Source organism: Populus nigra, chromosome 17 (assembly GCF_951802175.1).
Source record: "Populus nigra chromosome 17, ddPopNigr1.1, whole genome shotgun sequence".
In the NCBI taxonomy this organism is placed as follows: Eukaryota; Viridiplantae; Streptophyta; class Magnoliopsida; order Malpighiales; family Salicaceae; genus Populus; species Populus nigra.
Genome location: NC_084868.1, coordinates 12617650 through 12639957, shown reverse-complemented (window position 1 = coordinate 12639957; position 22308 = coordinate 12617650). Strand labels below are relative to the sequence as shown.

The following is a 22308-nucleotide window of genomic DNA, read 5'->3' as shown; positions in this document are numbered from 1 at the left end:
GGAAATTAGAAATGTGGATTCTCCAGATTTTAATGTTTAATATTTGTATTAAGAAAAATAAGATGAAATCACTGGTTTAACCTTCTGAGTGTAGGTTATTATTATTAAAAAATCAATTCAGCTCATTAGTTTAAACTGTGAAATAAGATTCTTATAATACATGACAATTATGTGGTGGGAGGGGTTTGGCCACATGTTGTTTTCATTCAAGAACTAGTTTAGCAAAAGGCAGGGATTTTCTTAAGATGATCTGGGAATACTATATGATGAATGCTGTGCTACAACAGCTATGGCATTGGCTTTCTGATTTTGGAGGACTGGAAATTGATGACAGTTATGCTGCTGCTGTTGTTACTGTTTCTTTTTTCCTCTCGTGTTCCGTTGACATATTCAATCCAGGCCCAGCAAATGTTAACAGGATGGACCATGAAGCATACTAAATTTTCTCTCCCATCAATCTAAGCTACCAGCATCAAACATACTGGATCGCGCTTAAATCCTCTTAAACCATAGGTTGGACAACAGCAGCAAGGCTTTTGCACACCGGTGGGGTGATTAATTAGATCTTCTTTTATGGAGAAACCTGATATAAACTAGGCGTTCTCACTCCTCTTGTCTCTTGAGAGTATGTCTTTGCTAGTGATAACATGAAAAGAAAATGATGAACAAGAATCAGTTATTGTTTCGGGATAGAAGAGGTAATGATAGTTGGATAAAAATAAACATGTTTTTTTTATATATTTTTTGTTTTTAAATTACAAAAAAAAATATTACACAGAGATAGATTTATTTTATATTTTTGTCTCAATCTCACTCTTCAATCAAATAAGTTTTTGTCTTTTTTTGTATTTATTCTTTATATCCTGGATACTAATCTTAATATACAATAACAAACACTTGCCCACATTAAACAAGAAAAGAGTGGTATTGTCAAGTAAATAATCAAAATAAATATTCTTAATTATTTTCTTAAAAGATAAAAGGAAATAATCAAGGAATTAAATGAATTAAGAGATGATTAAGTATTTTGTATAATTTGTTTTATTCTATTTATTTTTATTGTTGTATGGCTATATAAACTCTACATGAGTTGAATATAACATATAAACACACACATATACTCTGGCTGAATACAATGCCCACATTAAACAAGAAAAGAGTGATACCACTGAATATACAGCACCAATCCAATGTGTAAAATATTTCTAGCTGCATTTTATAATAACAGTAGAATTACTTAAAATAGCAACCCCCCACACAAAAAAAAAAAAACACTAGAAATGGGAGTATTTTTTTTAAAAGAGGACTTGCAAAGGACTCTCCAGCCAATCCCTCCCACATATTAAAGCCTCTACAATTTCAGGACGTCCGTGATTAAAGGTTGAGTTCATCTTCGCTGCTTCTTCAGCTGCAGAAGATTTTGAAACAATAGTTGATACAGGAATTGCAAAGAAATCACGAGCCATTCTTCCGAGTATTGGGAATTTTGGAGCATTGGCATGCCACCATTCCAAGACATTATAATCCTTACTCAAGTTTTCTGGAGGTTGCTCTAAATACTGATCAAGTTCAACCTTCTGCGAATCCAGCGAATTGCTTTCATATTTACGCTTCTGCCACGCCCTGAATCCTTGAAGCATATCTTCAGAAGTTGGATTAAATGATGTGCAGCAATTCACATCAGCAAGAGTGGAAGTGGATGCTTCCGGATTACTGGAGTCACTAGAATATCTATGGTACACCCTTTTAAGATCGTTATGGAGTCTTGGCAAGAATAAGTTTGCATCACTGCCATAAATCTGGCTGTAGCCGTAGTCCACAACATCAAGTTTAAAGCATGGGTTGAGAATTGTTAAGATTCCCAAAGCCAAGCAAAACTTGCTCCAAAACTCATCAAATCTCACCAGCATTCTATCTGCCATCGAGCGAACAAATGCATGTTGGCTCCTCTTCCATTGTATCAAATTCTTATAGACACCACAAACGTTCAGGAAATACAATTCTACGCCTGTAGAAGCATTGCTTGCGGACTCGTGCAATATCAACACTTTCAAGCAGTCCAGTATGATCGTTGATATGCTCCACTCTTCCACGGATGGATTCACTCTGAATTCGCTGTCAGTTTGTTCAAGGTAAGCAAAGGCATTTCTTAAGTCTAATGCATTCTCGAGCATCGAAAAGGTGGTATCCCATCTTGTAGGAACATCTAGAGAAGCCTTGTTCTTGTCTTGCAACTTCAGTTGATTGATTGCCTTCTGAAACATTTCTCTTCTATCTTGTGTTCCATTGACATATGCAATAGATTCTCTAATCTTACAAAGAACACTCTTTATCTCGAAAAGTCCATCTTGAATAAGAAGATGAACAATTTGTGCATAAGAAGATAAAAAACATTCATCCCCATTGAGAAGTGAGTCTTGGTCAGAAAGCTTACTCTTTAATTCTCCAATCATCTGATCATTTGGAGGAGCAATATTTAACCATATGAAATTCAAATTCTTGCCAATGCCCCACTCTATAAGCACACTTCTAATGATTTCTTGTATAGTTTCTGCATCGTAATTGCCCTGTAGATTCCTGAAAGCAAGAATCTTCTTCTTCTGCTTCCATTCATCATCAATGAAATGCAAGGTCAAGCAACAGTATGTCATCTTTCTGTCGTCAGACGACAGCAATTCAATTGTTAAACAGAACAGACAAGAGAGGTTATTGAAACATCTGATGAGCTTCTCCTTCTCTTGTCTATAAATAGCAAGAACATCAGCTTCAACCATGTCTTTCGAATGAAGTTGAAACATTGGCTGCAAATTCTTCACAAAAGTTTCGAAAAACGCATGCTGAACCATATCCAGTGGATATCCATGCTTAATCATCATTCTTGCGATGTTTAGATGACTTCTTTCTTGATCGAACACAAAATTTCTTTGGATGGAACTTATTAAATCATCAGATTCAACCAGAGGTGATGATTGTTGTTCTGCTCCTCCCTGTCTCTTGGACAAGCATTTTTGTAAATGTTTATGTAAATTTGAAGTTCCCCTCGTGCTTTCAGCACGATACCGCTTATTACAATATTTACATGTTGCCCATGCTTCACCATATTTTCCTTCATGCTTCTTAAATCCCTCCCACACACTGGATACCTTTCGTTTTTTGTTAATGACCATGTCTCGGTTGGCATTGCCATTTCTAGGCAACTCTCTTTCAGCATTTATACCAGGAGTAGCCATTGCATATTGTTGTCTGACTTCCTGTCAGGAGATTGACAAGAAGGATAATTAACCACATGAAGCATGAAGCTATTTATAGCCAATAATACAATGATATAGACTCAGTTAAGACAATCACCTGTTCAAGAGTCTGAAGTGTTTCCATCCCATCACTGGTCTGGTTAGATATGTCTAGTTCCATGATTTCATTTATGCTTGGCATACCATCTGATAGTACCAGTTGAGAGCTCCTAGAAACAGCTGCTGGTGGGATGCTAGAGACACCTACCTCCCCAAGCATTGCTCTGGAGCCATTAAGCTTATTTGTTTCCATACACCAAAGTTTCCACAAATTACCGCATTTCTTCTGCAAGGTGCATAGGAGTCCATTTATTGAAAGATGTTGTTCTGAACTTTCTTTCAAGTGAGGAGGGAGAAAAAATTCTACTACGTAATCGTTGATGCTGGTGCTGGTATAGGTGCTTGTGAGCTTGATTGCAACAGCAGCATGAAGGAAATACTTATGTGCATAGTCAACGAATGGATAATCGACCGCATCCAGCAGAGAAATATGAGGAACAAAATACAAATTCGATTGAAGTGCTTTACCAGCAATACCTTGCCCTTCCTTAATATAGCACTCCACATATCCATCAACAAATCTGTTCTTCCAGCAACTGTTTACATAGCAAGCCATATCCTCAATCTGTAGAATACGTTTCCCATTTGAATTTGCATTACCCTCCCCACCATGGGAAATCCATGTCAATGCCAGTGGAAACTTATGTACATGACATACATATTCCAATATGTCATATAGATTAGCTGAAGCACCTATTTGATCCATCAAAAAGCCCTGAAAGAATAGTACAAGAATTCTAATATTATAGCAGTAATTAACAACAGCAGAAGCAGCAGATTTCAATGTATGAGATTAACTAAATTAAGTCTCGCAAATTAATGTAGAACTGTCACCAATTTTCCATCAATGAATGTCTATATTTTAACAGCACAATAAGTATCAGAAATCAAATTAGGTTACTGATGCGGATCTTCACCAATTTTGTTTAAAGAAACTACAGGACGATGGAGGATTCATTCCATCAAAAAACAAGAAGATTCAAACTGAAACTGCAAACTAGAGGAAAGTAATTGGAAACTTAGAAAGCTACCCTTGGAGACCACATACTGTCTTCCCTATCATCTGCTTGTTCATCCACAGACTCAGAAGAAGTCATCAAGTCAGACTTCTCAGCTAGAGGGAACATAGTTACATCTTGTAATGTGATAGAACCTGTCAAAGAGATTACCAGTTGTCCACATTTCATAAAACCACAAACTTATGAGCATAAACATCGGTATGGGGATAACATAACAGAAAGGAAAAGATTGGAATAAGGTAATTCACCATCACTGAACTGAGATGGGTCAGAGTGTTTCCAAACCGAGGTGACAACAAGTGGGCAATTGTGCCGATATAGCATAGGATGTCCATCCTTCTCTTGTATTCTGTATTTCAAGTGGAGAGTATGTCTATCGTTCTTCCACCACTGTTGCATTGGATGAAACCCAGCATGCAATAGCCGCTCTTGCCATTGATACAATGACTCATGCCGCTCGACCCTGTCAATGCCCTCACATGCCACCACGTTCCCAATTTGCCGTCTGAAATTCCTCTTCCACAACTCCATGCCATCCACATCGCGGTAGAAGTTGTCCTCCTCTAGTGAGTGAAAAATAGTGGAGTAGTATTGAAATGACTTGACAAACCGGTCCATGAAATCAGACCCGTTATGATTGGCTTCCTGCTCGACAATTATCATGATGTCTGGTTTCAAATCCTTCACCTTTGAGAGCACCTGATCAAGGGCACCTTCCTGTGAAAGCAACTTGTGAAGTGAAAACGACCATCTGACGACTAGCATCTCATCCTCCCTTGTCCCTCTGATCTTAGACACACAACATTCAATGATTTCTTTCGCATTATTGGCCACCACTTGTCTCAACTCAAAATCAACCCTGAGCCGTTCAGCAGCTCGAGTGAGTTTGCTGCGTATTTGTTGTAGGTAGTCAAAATTCCTTGACAGTTTCGGCACGATGCTGGTCAACCGAAAAGATGGCAGGCCACCAGGCTGATTCGCAAGATCTCGCATCAAATCATGCCACAAAGAGGTGTATAGCATGACTGAGAAATCAATAACATGGAGTGGTTTATTTCCAGTGCGAAAGGCATGGATGGCATGCGTGGTGGTGAAGTAAGAAAACCAGTAGAAAGGATAAAATACATAATTGTAGAAGTCCTCTAGATTTGAGGAAGGTACTAACGGCAAAGGATATCGAGGATGCAGTCCATTGACTCGCCGGACTAAAGCCTCTGCAAAGTTTTTCACAACCTTCCTTGTTGCTATGTTGGGTTCTGTAGAAACTAGATATCTGATTTCCTCCAGAAGTGACTCTGCAAGATCCAGATTACCACCTTCAATTGCCTTGGCACTCTCCATCAATTTATTGAAGAGAAGATTGGCCATTGTAAGCAACAAAATCTGATGAGCTGAATCAAATGTTTTGTTTTCTCGGGAGTAAAATAATATTAAAAGACGCCAATGGCATCCCAGCTGCTTCCTCGATGCTGGTAAATGTCTTCATGCAACTGGCAGTCCATTGACTTTATTTCCATGAATTGAAATAAGAAAAATTCAGTAACGATAAAAAAAAACTTAATGCTTCCAAGCTCTAAAATCACAGAACTAAACTATAAAAAAAACTCTAAGTTAAAAGAAACTTTTGAATCTAATTTAGGCATAATCTCGTTAGATATCAGTGTGCTGACCTCATAAGCAACCCAGCTCTATCCAATGATAAACTCGTTTAAATCGTCCAAACTTTCTCCAAATCAAGATTTATACAATAAACGACGACTGCATCATAAGGATGTGTTTACTCTCTAGAGATCAGAACTTGATCTTGAATGACAACATATAAACAGTGCAGAAATCACTATATTATTTGTCTTTCAGCAGTGATATCGAAATCGTGTATATATATAATATATAGAAATCACATTAATTTATCAGGGATTGACAGGTAGTCTTTGACTTTACTTCCAAGAAATGAAGTATAGAAAAATTCGCTCTGAAAAGTCCTCCTTGAGAGGCATTTTTTTAATCAGAACTTGATCTTGAATAACAACATAAACAGTGCAGAAATCACAATTTTACTTGTTCTTTTAGCAGTGATGTTGAATCATATAATTCTTTTTTTTCTGTAGTAGTACTTGTTACAGCATGGGATAGGAAAAGTCTTGCTTCCACTTCATTGCAATTGACAACTGGGCTAACCCCAACAGCAAATGGCTATGCAGAAATCATAATTTACAATGTCCCAAGACTGTTCCAGGAAAACAACAATCATGCACAGGTTGTTCCAAAATTGCGTTTAGCTTGAAAACAAAAAAAAATATTAAGCCAAAATCACCACAGGTAAAGAAAAATCAAGTTGGTGGACCTTCTATGGTAAATGTTCCTCTAATTTCTTATCAGACTCCCTTTTGTGATCTCCCATTCTTTCCTACGAACAAGTATTTTCAAAATTTGATAACAGAAAAAATTTTAGCTAGTATTTGTTTGGCATCGAGGTTGAATCTATTTTTGTTAAAATTTAATTTTTTATTTTGTTTTAATATATTTTTAAATAAAAAATATTTTTTACAAAATAATTGATGAAAATACCATGTAAAGAAGCTGAAGAGGTCAGAGACGTGAAGAGCCATTTTCTACTACTTTCTATTTCTACACGCAACCAGTTATAACACTTGAACAGCTCTCATTGTCATTGCAGCATAACAAGAAATCTCCATTCTTCCAAGTTATAACCAAAATGTCCCTCCAAATTTGAGTCCACTAGGCCGCCACCCTACAACTTTTAACCAAGTTAAGGTCAAAATAGTATAGAGTTAACAATATGGTCCGGCACTTTCACCATTGTCAAGCCTCGGAAAGAAAATAAGAGGACAGACAAAACAGATATATTGATTAGTAAATTCAAGTTTACAAATTGTGAACCAAGTACAAGAACCTTTGAGGAAAAAGAAAAGAAAAGAAGAAACCTAAGCAACAGAACTTAATTAGTGTTAAAAATAATCCTGTAAAAAACTAACATGAAAAATCACTACTCTAGTCAGGAAATAGGTCCAGACTTCATGGCCATAAGCTCATCAACGTACCTGATCATCTTCATATAGCGTTCTTCCATTTGCAATGCTTGGAAGTTAGCAAACCATGCAATTGGGCTCATTCTTCAAGTGCTGGATGAAGCCAGCATCCATAACGGGACAGCTCTCCCTTCTGGCGGTACTGCATTGTCAGAAGTTGCCGTGTTCTCGCAAACAACGGCAGCAGGGAAATTAAAACCCTTCATCGCCATTGCAGCTATTGCAAGAGAGCCATCTGTTGACTTTCATCAATCATAAACCCAAAGTTATTGGAAGAATCTTCAGTAGAGCGGCAAATTAACTCCAAGCCCCATGATCTTCTGATTTTCAATGGTGTGTGATTCTTCTGTTGGAAAGCTATGATACCAATATGGTTGAAAAGCTCTGATATCATTAATTGTTGAAAAGACTAAACAATCAATTATTTAACATCGCAAGCTTTTATTCATTACATTCAACACTCTTAAAATTTTGAATACTTTGAAAATTAAAACATTTAATTATCATAATCTAATAAGAATTCTAACGAACTAATTAAATAAAGATTTTAATTAACTAGTATAACACAAATCCTCTTTATCAATGATTCTACTTACACAAGAATTTTAATTAATATCTAACATCTTCATTGCCCGCCATTATTGGTTCAGTGCTGATGATTGGATCCTCGTTGAAACTCTGAACAGTATTCAGATCATTGAAAGGTAGCTTCCGATAGACCCATCAACTCATAATCCTCGACTGAAATAGGTTTTTCCTCATGATTGCCGCTAAAACATGCAAGAGCCATCTGTTGATGTTCATTGATCATTGGTTCTTGAATGAAGTTTCCAAGCCCAGGCTCGAATTGCAATCCGACAGGTTCACCGTTGACGAATGATATCTCATCATCAAAAGAATATGCAGTAGAGAAAACTCCATCATTCTCCCATGCAACAGAAGCCGCCTCAAGCCACATCTCCTGATTTGCAGTAATCTGCTGCGGTTCTTGAGCTTGTGACAGATCAGGTCCCGAGTTGACGGTCACGGATGCCCCAAGCTCCATTGAAACTGTTGCAGCCTCAAGCCACATGTCCTGATTCTGGATAATCTGCTGGGGTTCCAGAGCTGGTGACCTTATAGGTATAGAGTTGAGCACTATGCTTTGCATGATCTTGAGTATGTCATCATCTTCAGCAACTTCAAAAACTTCTGCATTGATGTGTTTCCTTTTTCTTGAGGTTGGTTCCTTATTTGAAGAACCACGTTCACTCTTCTTGAGCTGAGAGATCACAATATTTTCAGAAATAGATTCTGAACCATACTCCAACAGTATCCAACCATCCTTGACTGGTTTTCCATGTTTGTGGTATCGAAATCTTTTCTTCGTTCCAATAACAACTCCTTCACTGGATTTTACTTCCTTGCCACCATCACCATGCCAGGTACCGCCATGAGTACCAACACTTCTGTTCATATTCTTAATACCATTGGTTGTTTTCTTATGTAACGTTGTAAGAAAATAAAGCCCATTGTCACCAAACTTGTGACCCTGAAATTTGTTGAATATTTCCCAGGGTTCTTCTTCACCATAAAGATCGTAGTCCTTGATCAAGGTGGCATCTTCCCCATGTAATCTTCCATGAACCTTGTTGTGTAGATAATAGCTGATCAGTTCTTCTTCAGTGGGGACGAACTTGAATCCGGGAGGTGGGCGAGGAAGACCGTTTTGCATTGTGCAACACAAGAATATGATTAGGGTTACGATATTGATCAATTGTAAAGAGAGCTGCTGCTAGGGTTTTTTTTTCATCAGGAGAGATCAACTGGTTTATATATAGGGAGAGAGCCAAGGAATCAGTTTAGTGTTTGGTTTAATTAGGATTATTACAGATATACTGCGGATTATCCAATTAAATATAAGTTGTCTAATATATATTAATTAATATTTTTAGGGTAAATTCCAAAACACGGGTGGATTGTTTAAACGGTTGCAACGATATGCATGGTGGAAGAAGACAATGTGAATGGTAACGGTTGCAACGATATGGTGGTTAAAAGTGGTTGATGTTGCTTCCATTCCTATAGGCTTCCTCTTCTCCCTCAACAACAATGCTAGCTTTCCGCAGGTTTCCCCGCCATCATCGGTATATATCTGATTAATATTTTCTAAATATCTCTATATTGGTTTTAAATATTCCTTATACATAATGGCAACTTTTTTTTAAGAAAAAAATATAATATACACAAATCTTAATAATTCTAGTTAATATATATTAGTCTTCATAGGATATTAATTAGAAATATTTATAAATAATATTTTAATACAATAAAAATCATCATAATTATACTTCTTTTGTAATACAAATTTTCATATTTATAACCACCCTAACAGGGAGGAAAGTGAGTTAGAGGAAGGAAAAAGTTATTTTTCTCCTATTTTTTATTTCTTGGATGAAACTAGAAAAAATTAATTAAAACAATTCGGTATTCAAGAGTGAAACAGAAAAAATTAATTAAAATAAAGTAAAAAAAATCTATGTCAACCTAGGTAAACTCATTAATCATGTGATCACGGGTATAAGATTGGAATAAACTCATAGAAAAAAAAGTAAAAAAATAATAAAAAATCATAAAATTAATAAATCAAATGTTAAATGATAAAATTAAAAAAAAATTAATTTTATAAAAAGACCTAAAAAAACTAAAATCAACCTATACTAAAATTCAAAACTCATGACCCTAGTCATGAGTTTAGGACCAACCTTATATAAGATAAATCCTAAAAAAACAACTAAATAAAATTGTATATTAATAAAATGGTAAATGATGAAACTGAGGGAAAAACACAATAAAAAAATAAATGACAATTAGAAAAATAAAAACTAAATTTGATACAAAAATATGAGTGACATTGAAAATAAAATTTAATTAGCAAAGGGATAAAAAATTATTTATGAAAATATGAACCTAATAATCTTTGTTTGCTTTACTATATCACTAAATCTATTCTCATAACATTAAAAAAAAATTACGTTGATATGATTATATAACCAGAATATCCAAAAATTCTGAAACACAAATAAACTATATTTAAAACGTAAAAAAAAAGTAAAGGTAAGCATAGGTTGGTCCGTATTGACATGGTAATAGGTGCGAGCTCATAATATTTATTTATTTATTTATATTATTATATTTTTTAATCATCTAATTTATTAATTACAACATTAAAATGCATAATTATTAAATTTGGACCGCCCATTTGATTAATCTAGAAAACCTTATATGAGTTGAATTTTTAATTAAACCAAATAATATATTAACCAGGATAAAAACCCAATTCAAATTTGGTCATGATTGATATCATATAAAAAAACAAATAAAGTACTATCCTTTAAATAATAAAGGTTAACCAAATAATCTCAATGAACCAGAATTTTTTTAAATTAAATTAGTGTTTTAAAATTAATTTTAATAAACTAATAAAAAATTGAAAAAATATAATTTTAACCGTGCATTTAATATTAAACACATAAATATATGGGTCATCAAATAAACAAGGCCTAATACATCTAAGCCCAGTAAAATCCGATAATTTGCAGCCCATCTAAAGCCTGCCTCTTTCCATATCTCCTTGCACCCAATAAATAAATAAAACTTCTCCCGCAGATTTCTTGCTCAACACCCCAAGCTCGCTCGGCTCTTCTTCTTTTTCTGCTCTTCTCCTCTGCTCTTCCCCACACATCAATCAATCATTATCATGTCGGCGATGGTACTAGACCCGAAACCCGCCCCAGCCACGGAGCCAAGATCCGACCTTGTACTGGACCCATCAACCATACCCATCGAAGACGACGATCTTTACAGTCGCTTAAAGTCTCTCCAAAGGCAGCTCGAATTCATCGAAATTCAAGAAGAGTATGTGAAAGATGAACAGAAGAATTTAAAGCGAGAACTCCTCCGTGCGCAGGAAGAGGTGAAGCGGATCCAGTCGGTGCCGCTTGTAATCGGGCAGTTTATGGAGATGGTGGATCAGAATAATGGGATTGTTGGGTCTACTACGGGTTCGAATTATTATGTCAGGATTTTGAGTACGATTAATAGAGAGTTGTTGAAGCCGTCGGCTTCTGTGGCGTTGCATCGTCACTCTAATGCTCTCGTTGATGTTCTGCCGCCGGAGGCTGATTCTAGTATTTCTCTGCTTAGTCAGAGTGAGAAACCTGATGTTACTTATAATGTAAGTGATAAACTTTTGATTTGTGGGTTTTTGAATTTGGGGTGTTTATAATTTGTAACTTGGTGATTTGACTAGCTAGGGTTTGGTAATTTGGGGTTAAGGGTTTTTATGGTTTGCTAGGGTGGGAAAGATTGTGTTTGTGATGTAAGGTTCAATTTTTGAAATTAGGGTTTTTTGGGGCATTTCGATTGGTAAATTGGTGATTGATTGAATTGGTTTTTTTTTTTAATTTGGGTTTGTAAATTTGGTTTAAGAGTTTCAATATTTACCTAAGTTGACATTAGTTACTCAATAAAGTAAGCTTCAATAAATCTGGTTTAGGAATTTTCTTTTGGTTGGGATTTGGGTTTTTTAAGTTACTAATTTGGTGTTTGAGTAGCTAGGGGTTCTTTAATTAGGGTTATGAAAAATTGGGGTTTTGTATATTGGTTCTGTTTTTTGAATTACAGTTTGCTGTATACCCAAATTGCTGATTGATTAACTAGGGGTTTGACTTTTACAATTTCTAAAAATAGTCTCATTTAGGGTTTATTTTGTAGTTTTTTGCTGGGTTCGGTACCCTTGTGGATAAATTGTTTTCACGTGAACACTGCTGTTGCTAAATATATGGGTTTTCTGAAAAGAAGTCAGATTTTGTTCTTTGTGAGTTTTTGTAGTTGGAGCCTGATTATTGTTTTTTCTCTTAGGCCTTAATTTTGTTTTAATGGGGGCTTCTTTAAGTTTTTTTATTTGTAATTGTTGGTTTGAGATTTTTTTAACTACTGGAATCTAGAGAACTGTGTATGTTTTGATTTCTAGTTCTTGCACTAATGATCAAGTGACATAGGGCCACAAGCTGCAATATTCATTACTTTGTGTCATTTAGTTTCTCATTTGAGTTCAAGAATCTAATCTCAACTGACACATGTTTCCTATTCTTCTATGATATTGCCAGGACATTGGAGGATGTGACATTCAAAAGCAGGAAATTCGTGAGGCAGTTGAGTTGCCACTAACTCACCATGAGCTGTACAAACAAATTGGTATCGACCCGCCTCGTGGTGTCTTGCTCTATGGTCCTCCTGGAACTGGAAAAACTATGCTTGCCAAGGCCGTTGCTAATCATACAACAGCGGCCTTTATTAGAGTTGTTGGCTCTGAGTTTGTTCAGAAGTATCTGGGCGAGGTATGCTTTGCATGTCCTGGTGGTGTTAAATTATTTGAGTTATCATTAACAGTTTAATTTATTTGCATGTTTTAGCTCTTCTTACAAAAGTTCTTAGAATCTGAAATTAGTTGTCTATTCCCTGATAAAGATAGAATCATGTAATTCATTCCTCTCTAAATCCACCTGATAATCTTTTCTTTGTGTCATGTGATATCCATCTGAGGAATTAAAAGCAGAATCATTGTTTTGAGAAGTCTCTTGACATTTGGTAGCCTTACTTTGTGGACATACTTGACTGGTGATGATTGCCTACATTTGCACCCCCATTATAATGTCTTTTCCCTTCATTTATTCCAGGGTCCCCGCATGGTTCGTGATGTTTTTCGTCTTGCTAAAGAGAATGCCCCTGCAATTATTTTTATTGATGAGGTAGATGCTATTGCTACTGCTAGGTTTGACGCTCAAACTGGAGCTGATAGAGAAGTTCAGCGTATTCTGATGGAGCTCCTGAATCAGGTATGTGTGATGAAAATCTTTACATAATTCACAATAAAAAAAATTGTCTGGCATGTAAAGTCGTGTTTTTATACTTAAAAGGGTTTTTTGTTCCAACCATAAGTAGCTTCATTATGATGCACATGTTATGTTGGTTGCCTTAATGATCAGTTATCTACTTTTGTTGATGATTGAATTCTGCTATAGATGGATGGGTTTGATCAGACGGTAAATGTCAAGGTCATAATGGCAACTAATCGGGCTGACACTTTGGACCCTGCACTTCTGCGTCCTGGAAGACTTGACCGGAAAATTGAATTTCCTTTGCCTGATAGACGGCAGAAGAGGCTTGTTTTCCAGGTAATTTCCTTGTATGTTTCAAATGGCAATATGTTATTTCTCATATTTTATAAGATTGATGGATTCATCCTCTTTGAACATCTTCTTATGTTCTGACATCATTGTTTCACAGCATCTTATTTCACAATGTATTGGCATTCTGGATTCAGTGGAATTTACTTTGAGGTGGTTTGTTTTTGTGCAGGTTTGCACTGCAAAAATGAATTTAAGTGATGAGGTGGACTTGGAGGATTATGTGTCTCGACCCGATAAAATTAGCGCTGCTGAGGTTAGTTGCTTTTGCAATTTTTTGTAAGCAGCTGGTTTTTCAAACCTGCATTTTCTTTCTTATGCATTTTGCATATTTTCTTTCACCTGATTTCTTCAGTGCTACTCCCCTATGGAGATCTTATAATCATTGAGGTTCTGGTTTATTTGGGAAGGAAAACAAAGGCTTGTAGGAATCAGAGGTTGGATATAAAGTTAAAGCTATATATTATGGTTTTGTTTGTCACAGATAAGGTCATAAAGTTCAGTAGATGTCTTTAGTGGTTCTTTAATGTCAAGCTAATTAATTTCTTGTAAGATGCTTTTTATTAGGGATAATGTGGGTAACTAGACTTCATAGAACTCTTGCACAGTGATACTACCAGAATATTGCATTACAAGGAATGTGATGTAGCAAATTTTTGGGATTAGGTTATGCATCCCATACATTGTGGATAATTGTGGATATGCATTTGGTATTTTATAAACTTTTCAATTTGTGGCCTGTTCTTCTCCCTTGGGCCCTTAGCTCGTGTATGAAGGTTTTCAACTGTGAAATAAGGTGGATATTAGAAATGAGAGAGGTTTAGATTGTTAATGGGAAGAGGGGTTCAAAAGCAATTCCCCCTCGCCATACCTTTCTATGCTAATTTTGGCTCTGACTAAATTTCTTGTTATCACCTGCAATTGAATGGCTGTTTACAGATTCAAGCTATTTGCCAAGAAGCAGGCATGCATGCAGTTCGCAAGAACAGGTATGTCATACTTCCTAAGGACTTTGAGAAAGGCTACCGAACCAATGTGAAGAAGCCTGACACTGACTTTGAGTTCTACAAGTGAGATCTGGAAGCACGCACATCATTTATCATACAACTCGTTGCTCATGTTGGTGAAGTTATGTAGGCAACAAACAATCTGCTCACCTTTTGATTTTGTTCTGTAAGATATTGAGAAGAAGATTGCATTATGTAGTTTGGTTTTATATGCATTTGGAGTCATTTTCTGTTTTACATTCGTGTTTAGATGATTTATGAAGCAGGACATTATCACTTCTCTCGCAATTTGTTAGGGGTTTGACTGTTTGCCAATCGTAGCTTATGAATGGTAGACATGCTATGTTTCTTTAAGAATGCCATCTCCTTGACAAGTGAATGTGTAAAGGAAAAGAACTGTTAGTGATGTGGCCTAGAAATGTGGATCAGCCAGGATAGGGTTGCTGGTTAACTCCAATAATAGGCGATTAGATTGCTTGATCAACTGAAGGATGGAAAAAGATGCATCTAAACAAGGCGGACTAGGTGTTTAGGCAGTTGTAGCCCTTTGTTTGGCAGGTAGAAATCCAGTTTTCTGTGTCAGAGCTGCCATGCCTGTGAACCCTGCCTTCAGGGTTTCTCAGGTCACATATTTTCCGGCACTCTCAACTTCGTGCTCTGCTTCTGTCCTTACTTTCATAGGTATTTTTTAAAAGGGTAGCATTAGTGATCAGGATGCAGTCAGCTACCTAGTTTTGTCTCCATCATCAAAACTAGAAAATGCTGCTGTAGATTACATATAATGATTCTTGCTATCAGTTTAGCAGCAGGGCCCTAGCTTGAAACCAACATAACTTGTTTACGGGCTGGGCTTCTTGATGAAGTGCCCAATTCTGAGATAGGGATGAAAAAGTTTCAAAGTATGAAACCATACCTCTCCGTTTCATATCCGTTCTGATAAATACCCATGAAGAATGCTTGACGGGTAATGGGACTGGGATGGCCTAGAAAGTCCTACCCGTCATTTTGAAAGAGTTTCAAAGTATGAAACCATACCTCTCCGTTTCAATTTTATCAAAGGTACTAAAATGTTTTAATAAGAAATATTAGGACTAACAATTTTAATTGGTGGCATTACATTTAAGGATAAAAAAAAAACATCTACTTGGTTTTAGGCTTACATTATGGGTTTGGTGGTCTAGTCGATTCAAGGTGTTTTATTTTTAAATAAAACACAAAAAAAACTAAATTAAAGTTATTTAAAAAAAAATACCGAGTTTTTCCACTAACACGGTCGGGGTCAGGTTCTAGGTTAGTAAAACCAGATATTACAAGTAGGGTAGTAGGGCAAGAAAACTACTAACTAATAATAGCTAGGGGTCATGAATTTAATTTAGTTGGATGCATCGAGAAAAATCGTTCAAATAAAATAATTAGTTAATCTAAAAATATTTTATTCTGTTGAGAAACAATTAATTAGTCTTATGAGTCCAACACGCCAATTAACTATTTACTAAAAGAACATCGCCTTGTATTGTTCATTCTCTTATACCTCTGTGTGCCTGGCTCGTCCTTTTCCTTTCTTTTTTCCTAAGAAAATATTGTTTTGGCTTCTTTTTTTTTTAATTTCATTCTTTTACATTGTTTCATATGCCTAATAATTTATTTTGGTTTGTGTGTTAAATTATATTCGCATTGTAAAAAAAAAAAAAAAATTATCATTATATTGGTGCCTGTGATGTCAAAAACCTTTTTTTTTTGTGAAAAATTATAATTTAGGCCATGTGATTTTTTACTTTTTCATTTTTACTATTTGTTCTATATGGGTTTCAGTTTTCATTATTAAAACTTTATTTGCTTTTACGTCTCGGTTCCTAAACTTTAAGGGAAGGGATAGTGCTAAAAAAAAGATAGAGAAAATAATTGATATGCTATATTTTAACAAGAAAAGTCTCATTAAGGTGTGCTTACCATTCATGTCACCAAAAACAATAAATGGATATGGACTCAAGAAAGGTTGTTTGGTTTATTTTGATTTTAGTGTTTTTGACAATTTTTTTTGAAAAAGTTAAATCAGGTTTTAATCGGATCGACTAAGTTAGTAGTGAATCATCCAATTGATCAGGTCCTAACATAACAACTCTTATTCGATTTTATTTGAAACTCAATCCAATCCGAGGGCTATTTTGATGGAACACCAAGTTTACCAACCATATTAAACTAAGTTTAATAACACTATCAAAACATTTCATGCAACAACACTTATAAAATTGACCAATTACCAGTAAAGGAGGAAAAGTATTCTTCTCTGTAATAAAACAACTCAGGTGAATTGCACTTGTTTTATTGTTTATATGAATAGTAAAGTAGATGTTCCTCCCCCTTTTTTTTCTTTTAATTTTGTTATTTTTTTCCTTAATCTCATCCTTATTTCTTTTAACAGTCATTCAGATTGTTTTTTAAACGATCAAATCAACTGAGTCATATCGAGTCAACCCCTGCACATTTTATTTTAAACATAGTTAGATAAGGAGTCAGGTTGAGTTGTTTTTAGACCGACTAAATTAACTAGATCATGTCGAGGAGACTCTCATACAATTTAATTTAATAACTAGATTAAGCAAGGAGTTGGGTTGAGATATTTTTTTTTGTTATTTTTTTAATTTTATTTTTATATTTTTTTACTAGGTTATCTTTGAACCAACGAAATCGACTAAGTCATGTTCACACAATTTAATTATAAATTAGAGTTAGATAAGAAATTAGGTCCAAAATTTTTAAAGTTGATTTTCTGAATTAGATTTAATAATAATAGTAAATAATTTTTTATAATCTGAAGATTTTTTATTATTTATTATGCTAAAAAGTTTTTTTGATCCGCGGTACAGTGTTAGTATAAACGAGTACTAGAATAAGGAAGAAAGAAATGGGATAGTGGTCAAGGCTTTATGGTCTCCGTGTAGTCAACGGTTATTAATGATCTCAATCTCCAGGAGCCCGCTTCGTTTTGGCGGTAGAATCAATGAATCATGTGTCTATGGCAAGTTAACAAATGATTTTCTTTTTCAATCAAGGAATAATCTCACTCACAAATTGTCTTGAAGGTTCATTGGACGTCAAGAAACTGAAAATATTTTGGACAGTCCTTTTATAGAGAGTATAACTGTTGTTAAGATATTGTTTTAAAATACGGTTGAGATTGTATTTTTTAAAAATTTAAAATTATTTTTTATTTAAAATTAATTTTTTAAATATTTTTAAATTTTTTTAATATGTTTATGTTAAGAATAATTTTTAAAAGATAAAAAATTATTATTTTAATAAATTTTTAAATAAAAAATATTTTAAAACACAACTGCTACTGTGTTTCAAAACAACAAAAACTTATTAAATAGCCATAACTAGCATGCCATCATGTGTTATAATGAATTGGAAACTTATCTAAGTCTCTATCAAAAGAAGAGAAAAAAAAACGAGAAATGTGAGTGATCATCTTTCCAAAACAAGTTAAGAGAATAGTGATGCCTATTAATTGCATTCAAATTCAGTATTTAGCAATGATAATTACTTTCAAATAAGACGTTTAATTAGTAATGGAGGAGTATTAATTAGATTTACTCTCTAACTCACTCATTTTTCAACAAGAACACTGTTTGAAAAATCCTATGATGTTCAAGTTGTAACTATTGGATACTTACAGTGCAGAAGAGAGATTAACATGCACAAAGACAACATAGAAAAGATTAAGCGTGTTTTGTTTTTAGAATGAATTACAATTAAGCATAGTTTCTTACAATTACTGTTTCTCACATGCAGAGTTATAATTACTCTCAAGGCCAGTTAGGAAATCCTAGAAAGATTGGATTTGAAAAGGGAAACCAGAAAATATTTGCTGACGAGGAATCAACCTTAGAAAATATAAATTAACTTCAATAAGTATGATTACCACTTTTATCCCCCCCAAAAACAAGAAAAATATTTGAGTCTAAATATCTTTTTTATAGATATGGGAATCAAGAATTGAATATGAGTGCTTAAATTTTCTCTCTTAGCCTCAAGTTTAACCATTTACCATGTAGTATTTAGTTATTTATAGAAAAAGATTTTAATTTAACCTTGGTTTTAAGTTTACACATGATGGTTTTAACTTTTAAGTTTAATTAATGGATGGTTGAAGAGTGATTAAAAAAAAAAGGAAATGGGAATTTAATGTGGAATTGGTAATTAATTTATATTTTTTTATATTAACTTTAATTCTTAAAGTCTTTCACAAAAAAAAATGAAGTCAAATTAAAAAACAAAACAAAATGATGTAAAAAGGAGAGTTAGCAACCATGTACGTATTCCAAAGCCAAATCAATAAGTATCCTAAGCACCTGTTTAAGAGTGTAGTTGCGGTTATTTTTTAAAATGTTTTTCGCTCAGAAATATATCAAAATAATATTTTTTTTATTTTTAAAAATTATTTTTGACATCAGCGTATTAAAATGATTTAAAAACACAAAAAAAATTAATTTGAAATAAATAAAAAATTTAAATTTTTTTAAAAACGCTTTTGAAATGTAAAAATAAAAGGTGAACTAATTCTCAAATTGAAGTTGTTTTTCCTCATATCATTGCCCTAAAATTGGAAAAGAACACCTTAACATCAATAAAGAGGGAAGAAAAGGAAACCCTAAAATGAAAATTAAACATGAAGGACACAAGAAGTCAAAGGTCAAAACTATTCATTAGTTCCTTGCCATTTCTGTTCCTTAATGATACATGGAATATGAGATATATTTCCATGCATGGAGGATATGAAATCAGTTCTTCCTCCATATATACCTCACACCCTCATCTCTTTCAAAGCCATAAGCAAACTCAAACTCACTCCATTAGCATAAAACCCTTGTTATCAACTCTTGCCATGTCTTCCACAGAGCAAAATAGGGCTGCAGAAAATGTGAATAGTAATAGATCAAGACTTGATCTAAGCCTAATGGATTTCTTTGAGGGAAACTCGAGCGGAGAAAGGCGGATGTTCAAATGCAAGTACTGCAAAAACAAGTTCACCACTTCACAAGCACTAGGAGGTCATCAAAATGCCCATAAACGTGAGAGAGCCATAGAGAAGAGGGACAAAATGCTGAGTGAGCATATGACTTATATACCATACCCATTTTGGGACATGGCAATAAGATCTCCCATGCATTATTCTTCTCTTGGCAAGAACCTAGGGGTTGATACGAGTTCTATGATTCATAAGCCCTATAGCCATTGGTTCCGTGGTGGTTTTGGACAGGCCGGTGGACGGCGTGATGGGGGGGCATCAAGGCCACATATTATGAACCATCAACCTAGCTCGTCCCATATGCAAAATGGAGGGCTTCAGCCTATGCCTAGCAATATCCTTACAAATGGCAACCATACTGGGGGATCTAGCACTTCAAAGAATCAGAAGGAAGAAGGGCCAAGACTTGAGTTGTCGCTTAAACTTTAATCAGCCATTTCTCTAGCCATTAATAAGCATTACATGCATGTTAAGTTATACCTTCTTCGATGATACTTTTCTATTTCATTTTAAAGCTAGCCCATTGTCTTGAGGTACACAATCTCCTTCTCAAAAAGCTGTGTTCCTTCCTTTCACGTGTAGTTTTTCCTTCTTTGAGAGTTTGGTATTGTTTTGATCTTGACGATTTTATAATCTCAGAAGAGGAGAATTTGGCAAACAGTGCACAGTAAAAAAAAAGAAAGACATGTTATTAAGGGAAATTAATCTGATTACTCTCCTAGCAAGAAAGGAATACGCGAACTTAATTAATGAAAAAATCCTGAAATATTATAGTTTTTTCATTATAATTAATTTAATGTTCAAAGTGCCCTTATACCGTCAAGCAACAGTGTCAACTTATAGCTAATAATCACAAATTAAATTATACTACCAAAAACAAGAACAATAAGTTTAATTTTTTTGCTAGGATTGTTAATTCTTGTAAAAACTAGCTAGTCAAGGTTTTATTCCACAAGTTCTTGTGGTGGCTTGTACTATATACACACACTCTATCATTTAGATGAGATCATCCATATTGTAAGTTTTTTTTTATGGCATTCTTCAACTTATCAGTCACAGAACACACGCACACAGCCTCCTCCTCTCCCTCTAAACCAACACGACAACCCCTTGTCTCTGCAAAAAGCTTGCAAGCCAGCAAGTAGTTTATTGTCCTTGAAACACCCAAAACTCGTTTTCATCTTCGTCTCCAAACCTCTAAGGACATCTTCTTTTTTTAAAATCACCGCTGCAGCCGCTGCCAAACTTAACATGTTGCAAATTCCAATCCTGATTTTTTTTTATATATGTTATAGTTTTAAAATGCGATATTTACTTGATATCATATTTTCTATTGTAGTAAATAATTTTAAAATATAATATTTTATGAAAACTTTTTGTAGTTATATTATTTTACTAGATTTTTTTGCACTAATAGCCTAAAATCTTCCTAATTTGGTTGGTGATGATGCGGAGAATTAGATACAAAATACTTTTTAGAAGTTATGAAAAATTAAAAATATCTTGTTATTTGTTGATTATATCAAACTTGATCCTTGGTTTTTTCATTATTATATATTGTGTTTTGAATCTTTTTTTTTTCAATTTCACCCCTTAGAATTTGATTTAGTTTGATTTTTATATTAATTTTGATTCTCGTTCTTTTGACTGAAATTTATTTTTCTCTTATTGTTTTTTTAATTAAAATTTTTTATCTATCAGATCTGATCTTTATTTTTGTGATTTTCTTATTTAAAATCATTTATAAAATTAATTTTTTTTAATTTCATTCTATTTTAACTTTTTTATCAGTCAGATTTGGTTTTCATTATTTCGATTGCTATTTATTTTATTTGATATAATTTATGAAATTAATTAGATTTTGTTTTTAATTTCATCATCCTTCAAATCTTTTATCTACTAGATTTGGTCTTCATGTAAACTTGAAAACAAATAAATTATTAATAAATTATTTTTCATCTTATTTTCCATGACACTATTAAATATTGAAAAATAATTCACTTTTAAAGAATTTACTTTCTATATGAAAACCACTTAAAAAAAAACTATTTTTCAGCAAACAAATAAAAGTTTAGATAATATTAAAAGTGCACCTCCCTATTAATCTCGTGTATTTAAATAAACTTAATAAAATTTTGTAGACATTAGCTTCAAAATTTAAATCTAGATAGTCAAGAATTAAGGATAACCTCCTGAGGTTGCAACCTTTCGAGTTACCCACAGGGTAATTATGTAGTTTTTTTTCTAGTGGGGGTAGATTTAAAAACAAAATTGCTATATATATTGATGAAGTGAGATAGGTCTTTCTCTTAGGACCACTTGATAAATATTCCTAAACATAAAGAAGCTTTTCTCTATATATATGAGTTTTTTTCTTTTTTTTTTATTTTGACAAAGATTATTTTTTGACAACTAATATTAGTTATTAAATCATGAATAATGTATGATTAGTTATTAAAAAAATTACAAATAAATTATCTTGTACTTTTAACATTATTCCATTACTAATGCTTGTATTTGTATTGGATGAATGGCACAAATTATATATCATCATATGAATTAAGTCGATACATGTTACTGGAATTCTTCAATTTATTTATTTTTCATTTGAACCTTTTCT

The 22308-nt window shown here is 34.0% G+C and overlaps 4 protein-coding genes across 4 annotated transcripts; 2 read left to right on the top strand and 2 right to left on the bottom strand.

Moving 5' to 3' along the window:
- Nucleotides 1–1025: 1025 nt before the first annotated feature.
- On the bottom strand, nt 1026–6204 carry LOC133677063 (uncharacterized). The gene is made up of 5 exons (XM_062098903.1): nt 6040–6204; nt 4618–5874; nt 4382–4503; nt 3349–4065; nt 1026–3251 (listed from the first exon to the last, which is right to left on the bottom strand). Exons 2-5 carry the CDS (start codon nt 5735–5737, stop codon nt 1296–1298), a joined length of 3915 nt encoding a protein of 1304 aa, XP_061954887.1. The 5' UTR covers nt 5738–5874; nt 6040–6204; the 3' UTR covers nt 1026–1295.
- Nucleotides 6205–7505: 1301 nt separating this feature from the next.
- LOC133676990 (NAC domain-containing protein JA2L-like) lies at nt 7506–9133 on the bottom strand. Its single transcript, XM_062098814.1, has 2 exons — nt 8140–9133; nt 7506–7654 (listed from the first exon to the last, which is right to left on the bottom strand). Exons 1-2 carry the CDS (start codon nt 9131–9133, stop codon nt 7506–7508), a joined length of 1143 nt encoding a protein of 380 aa, XP_061954798.1.
- Nucleotides 9134–11058: 1925 nt separating this feature from the next.
- LOC133677429 (26S proteasome regulatory subunit 6B homolog) lies at nt 11059–14893 on the top strand. Its single transcript, XM_062099488.1, has 6 exons — nt 11059–11635; nt 12570–12800; nt 13140–13298; nt 13485–13637; nt 13822–13905; nt 14589–14893. Exons 1-6 carry the CDS (start codon nt 11159–11161, stop codon nt 14721–14723), a joined length of 1239 nt encoding a protein of 412 aa, XP_061955472.1. The 5' UTR covers nt 11059–11158; the 3' UTR covers nt 14724–14893.
- A 4651-nt stretch (nt 14894–19544) lies between these two features.
- LOC133676989 (zinc finger protein 3-like) lies at nt 19545–20117 on the top strand. Its single transcript, XM_062098813.1, has one exon. It carries the CDS (start codon nt 19545–19547, stop codon nt 20115–20117), a length of 573 nt encoding a protein of 190 aa, XP_061954797.1.
- The last annotated feature ends 2191 nt before the right edge of the window (nt 20118–22308 follow it).

Bases quoted from the DNA above. Each gene is read 5' to 3' on its own strand.
- LOC133677063 (XM_062098903.1), bottom strand. From the start codon at position 5,737: ATGGCCAATCTTCTCTTCAATAAATTGATGGAGAGTGCCAAGGCAATT. The intron at 4,066-4,381 runs GTAGCTTTCTAA...CTATTCTTTCAG, and splicing joins ACAGTATGTGGTCTCCAAGG to GGCTTTTTGATGGATCAAAT. The intron at 3,252-3,348 runs GTGATTGTCTTA...ATCTCCTGACAG, and splicing joins CACTTCAGACTCTTGAACAG to GAAGTCAGACAACAATATGC.
- LOC133676990 (XM_062098814.1), bottom strand. From the start codon at position 9,133: ATGCAAAACGGTCTTCCTCGCCCACCTCCCGGATTCAAGTTCGTCCCC. The intron at 7,655-8,139 runs GTCTATCGGAAG...GAAAGTCAACAG, and splicing joins CGAGGATTATGAGTTGATGG to ATGGCTCTCTTGCAATAGCT.
- LOC133677429 (XM_062099488.1), top strand. From the start codon at position 11,159: ATGTCGGCGATGGTACTAGACCCGAAACCCGCCCCAGCCACGGAGCCA. The intron at 11,636-12,569 runs GTAAGTGATAAA...TGATATTGCCAG, and splicing joins AACCTGATGTTACTTATAAT to GACATTGGAGGATGTGACAT. The intron at 13,906-14,588 runs GTTAGTTGCTTT...GGCTGTTTACAG, and splicing joins ATAAAATTAGCGCTGCTGAG to ATTCAAGCTATTTGCCAAGA.
- LOC133676989 (XM_062098813.1), top strand. From the start codon at position 19,545: ATGTCTTCCACAGAGCAAAATAGGGCTGCAGAAAATGTGAATAGTAAT.